The 5,180-nt window shown below is 40.0% G+C and overlaps 1 protein-coding gene across 1 annotated transcript; it reads right to left on the reverse strand.

The window, feature by feature from the left end:
* Positions 1 to 1,820: 1,820 nt before the first annotated feature.
* Positions 1,821 to 4,867, reverse strand: LOC125378835. The gene is made up of 3 exons (XM_048394800.1): positions 4,709 to 4,867; positions 3,061 to 3,261; positions 1,821 to 2,773 (listed from the first exon to the last, which is right to left on the reverse strand). Exons 1-3 carry the CDS (start codon positions 4,865 to 4,867, stop codon positions 2,759 to 2,761), a joined length of 375 nt encoding a protein of 124 aa, XP_048250757.1. The 3' UTR covers positions 1,821 to 2,758.
* Positions 4,868 to 5,180: the final 313 nt, after the last annotated feature.

Here is a 5,180-nt window from a genome sequence, read left to right on the forward strand (position 1 = left end):
GATGCGCGACAGACAACAGGCCTTTTTGTTTGTAGACGTGTACATGTATATGTTACACTCAATGTGTAAAATGTGATTCACTCCGGCTTATAAAATGTCTAATTTACAAATTGAGAGAAATATAGGTCCATATAACTTATGCAAGGATTAGATTGGGCAAGGATTAGAAGCCAAACAATATAAAAATGTACATTGACTTTCGTTTCCTTTTAATCCTAACATTATCTGTCGATAGGTGATGAATTAAAACAAAACAAATGGACATATATTTCAGTCAATTTGTAAAATAAGCGTAATATTTATGCGTCTTGTATATTGCCAAAGTGAACATTTCAGTTGTTTTACACATTGACTGTAACAAAAACACATGCTTCCATTAGTCATGCTCAGGTGAAAGTATGTGTTTTAAAATAAAAGTGTAAACTCGCAGAATACCAAGCAAGCAAACTAAGTCACTATTACCGATGCGTTCCCGAGAGACGCCAACAATTCCTTTATACTTCCTTGACAAAACTGTATTTTTCTTGTTTCGTTTTTGTTTTTTTACGCCCTTGTACTTTCAATAAAAACGACAAATGCGCTCAGGTCGCGAACTTGTCGAGATTTCAAGGATATCATCTGTGTACGTATCCACGGGGAAAAACAATAACAAAGGCAACATTCTCGTTATTTCGATTACATTTTCGCACTTTTAATTATTTTCTCGTAATGGAAGAGGATTTATGTATGTCAGGTTCTTTATTATGAGGAACACAACGTTTCGTAGTTTATGCTTACTCCTTTGGCTTGTTCTTGTAAGGACGTGAACGCGACATTGCCTTACCTCTATGTTAAAGGGGCACTGATCTAAAGCAATTCCCCGGGACTGGTTGTTGACTTTTGTTATTGTTTTTTCCCCCATGAGTACCCGGATGATACGCAACGCAACTGAGCGTGACAAGAATCTGGGCTACCGTCTGCAAGAACAGCAAAATAAACTTGGAGGCAATATTGGTTTTACCCATTTTTGAACACTGATTGGTTAACTGTGATCTATAACGATTTCGACAAAGGGCGCATGGTAATTAATTTCTTCAGCCTAAACAAACAGACAAAAAGAACGGCGGAGCTCATCGGTTGTCGTCATTTGGAAATACCTCTGATTGTTATAGTTTAAAAAAAGTATCAATGCAGTGAAAGCATTTTTGGATTTCGGATTGCGGCGATAATACGATTACTACTCCCTTGTTGTCATCCATTTCCTGGTATAACCCTACACTTGTGTATTTGTCGTCATTCGCTTGATGCTCAGTTAATGAATTTATTACAGGTATAATAAGTGGTAGCATCACTCCGAATGCCTAAGGAAGCTTCCCATTTGGCATTTATTGTGTCTGGGGTAATTATTCAATCTAAATCCAGGTTTGAAGTGAGGTGAAATGTGTGTTATGTAATATACAGCCCAGCAAGAGATGAATGATCAGTTGATTTACTTTTTTTAAATCAGCGGATCGTTCGTAGTCATCAAAGGATTAACAGAAAATACATTGATTGATTAATCACTGTTATCTTGCACGGTGGATATGTCAAAAGTGAGTGTCTACATGTCTAGGTTTACTAAAACAAAGGGCATACACTCATATCCTTGCGTGAAGTGCCGATGTAAAAACAACATACTTTGTTCAAAGGGTTAACCGATAATACGTTGATTACTTGCTCATTGCTATCTAACTCAATGGATTTTTTAGGAACCGTGGACGTTATGTAAATAGTTGTCACGTGGGCTTTCTCAGTCGACCTTTCAGACTTGACACCTATGTGAAACACCTGAAACGGTTCTGGGCCGGAAGAGCGAAACCTAGCCATAATCAACTCTAAAATCTCTTCGCTTTCGTGAAGCTACAGTAAGACTGGTAACGCTACAGTAAACACGGGATATTGCTATACCGGGACTCTCAAATTACAAGAAAAACACAGAAATGCGTATACCGTAATCACAGTAGTAATTTATTAGATGCTGAAGTATAGTATAGTTGCACAAAAGTACTTAACTTACATTTAACAAATTTCATAACTCTAATACTTTAATATTTCATAGATGTACATTATAATTTCTACAAAAACAACAATAACTTATATCTTAAAATATAATGGTAAAGACATAAATACATTCTATAATAAATTTGCGGTTGCACTGGCATACACGTTGTGTTCAAGTCATTCACTCCAAGTGGATCAGGTCACCAACGTGATCTGTGTACTCAACTTCGTCGATGACGTTGTTGAGGAGATTGTCTTTCAGAGCCTGAAGACGGTTGTCAATCAGCCGGTATCTTCTCTTTCTGGTAGGTGCTTACCAGTGGGCTTCAATTCGTTGATTGGCGACTTCTACGTTGGATTGTTCTCTTTGAAATAGCGTTGGATTAAAGTTATAATTCTGCTGTTGAGCCATTAGACGTAAATGTTCATATGTCCTGGTGTACGTATCTTCGGACCTGTTCGGGAGCAGACAGTACACAAGCGGGAACATGTGGCCTTGGAATTCAGCATGCAGTGTGTAGATCTGCTCAAACAGTCGTGGAGCCGAGGAGAAGGTGCCGTCACCAAACACTTCATCTGCTGCACACAGGTGCTCAGTGTTCTTGCTTGTGGTGAAGATGAGAATGTCGTTGTCGATGCGATGAAGGAAGTGTTCTCCTGCTTCGGTCAATGTCCACTGTCCTTCAAGATGAATCTCAGGTCGGGTAGCAGGAAGTTTGGGAAGGGTCTTGTGGCGTTGTCAGTACAGAATGGTCTTCAGGGATGCAAAGGAAGTGGTAGTAGTGGTTTATTTCAGTAAATCAGGCCACAGGCCCATTTTACAATATATATATTCAAGCATTCAAACATGTTGCGCCACAAGTGCATGTAGTAATATCAATACTAATCCGTACAAGGGTATCTGAGACCATATACATATGGTGGTAGAATTAGTAGTTTATATAATGGACAACTGCTTGCTCCTCATTTTAAGAGCAAAGAATGTAAACTTGGCAAGATTATTGATTGTGAAAGCATTACTGGTGGTAAATAAAACCTTACATTTATGCTCTGGGATGCAAAGGAAGGAATTTCCTTAAGCAGGTCGTCTTGAACTACGTCGTGGTGGCGGCGAAGTCTGGAAATCTCATCTCCGTATATGGTTGGAATCGGCGTTGTTTCCGTCTTAGCACGGTGGATGAGCTTGGACTTGAACGATTCCACTTCCATCTCATATGGGATAGGTTGGTGGGTATGGTTCACCTGCAATTAAATAATTGCATTTTAACTAATATTAACTATAAACAAAATTTATACATACGAGGGGTGTTCATTAAATATTTCGCCTGACCCACTTCCGATGGACCTAGTGGAATGAAACTTGGCATAGGTATTAGTCTATTTCCACATAGGAACCACCAAGAGTTACACACTTCTCCGATCGTTTTATGCAACTATAGAGACCTCGCTTGTAAAAGCCCTCATTTTGCGTCTCAAACCAGGGCTTGACTTCAGAAATCAGTGTTTCGTCATCTGTGAAACGTTTTCCCTTCAAAAATGACTTCATGGTTGGAAAGAGGTGGAAGTCAGATGGTGCAAGGTCAGGAGAGTAAGGAGGATGTGGAAGGATTTCATAGCCACAGGACCGCGCTTCTGTCTGGGCAACATGAGAGTTGTGTACTGGAGCATTGTCTTGCAGGAGACGGACACCCTTGGTCAGCATGCCACGCCTCTTAAGCTTGATAGCGTCCCGCGATTTCCGCAGCAGTGAAGTATAATAAGCTCCTGTAATTGTGGTATCCTTTGCCAAGAAATCCATCATCACTACTCCGTGCTGGTCCCAAAACACCGTGAGCATGACCTTGCCTGCAGACGGTTGGACACGTGCCTTCTTTGGGGGTGGTGATTTCACATGCTTCCATTGCATCGACTGAACTTTAGTCTCAGGATCATAGTGATGGACCCATGTTTCATCCTGTGTGATAAGTCTGGTTTGCCTGGTTTTTTTGGCACATGTCCAAAAGATCCTTTGAGCAATTGACTCGTTCCTGCTTTTGGAAAGGTGTGAGCAACCTGGGAATCGATCGTGCAGACACCTTATGCATGTTCAAATTGTCATCTTGTGCTAACTGGCGAACAGTTATACGTCGGTCTGCCAAAATGGCGGTCTCCACTTGATGGATAGTGTCCTCATCAATGGCTGAATGGGGGCGACCAGGAATGGCAGCTGTTTCCACAGATGTCCGACCACACTTGAACTGGCGATGCCAGTGTTTAACAACGTCATATGATGGGGCATCTTCCCCATAAGTTGCTTTCATTTCATCGAAAGTTTCTTTTGGTGTGCGACCTTTCAAATATAAAAACCTAATCACTGCTCGGTATTCTACTGGCTCCATTGTCACACCCTACTCGATCATAACATCTGTAAAAGTGGTAAGATTAGTAGTTCGGTGCTGCAAATTTAGACATAACCCATAGATACATGTATCATTACACATGTGAAATTTCAACCAAATATGATAACCCTAAGTGGTTTAGGGGAAATCTTTAATGAACACCCCTCGTACATGTGACAAATACCTGTGGTATCTAAAAATAAGTAATAATAATAAGTAAAATAAATAACTGAATAGTTTGTTAAGCAAAGTCTTTTTAGTCTATGTCTTTAAGATTATTATCATCATGATCATGTGCATTATTTTCTAACCTGCAAAGCCGCTTGAAGAATGCCGTTTTCAGTGATCAACGACACTCTGCAGGCAGCAACAACGCAGTTCCAATACTTCTTCTCACGGACCGTTTTCTTACAACGAAACTTGACCCCCTCATAAAACAAGTGCTGACCACCTCGCACGGTATCAACCATAAAACTGTAAAAATATAAACACGATAAAATAAGCAATGCTCAGGAGAAATATTTACTTTGTGTTGCAAGCCAAAATAGTGTAAATGAAAATCGCACAATTACCAAACAAGTGACTTATCAAAACTTCGTCAACCAAAACTGTATTTCATTTCAATGTGACCATACGCCCTTATACTATCAATAAAAGTGACAAATGCGCTTACGAATTGCGCAGCACAGGTTGCGAACTAGTCTAGGTTTCTTCTATATCATCCGGGTACTCAACAATAACAAAGTCAACAACCAGTCCCAGGGAATTGCTTTAAAGTGCCCC

This window comes from Haliotis rufescens, unplaced genomic scaffold, assembly GCF_023055435.1.
Source record: "Haliotis rufescens isolate VD_foot unplaced genomic scaffold, xgHalRufe1.0.p SCAF_13, whole genome shotgun sequence".
In the NCBI taxonomy this organism is placed as follows: domain Eukaryota; kingdom Metazoa; phylum Mollusca; class Gastropoda; order Lepetellida; family Haliotidae; genus Haliotis; species Haliotis rufescens.

What these genes read in the sequence shown, in the direction of transcription:
- LOC125378835 (XM_048394800.1), bottom strand. Translation starts at nt 4,867, where the DNA reads ATGGTTGATACCGTGCGAGGTGGTCAGCACTTGTTTTATGAGGGGGTC. An exon ending in TTCTTCAAGCGGCTTTGCAG is followed by an intron (nt 3,262 to 4,708) that starts GTTAGAAAATAA and finishes ATTTAATTGCAG; the next exon opens with GTGAACCATACCCACCAACC.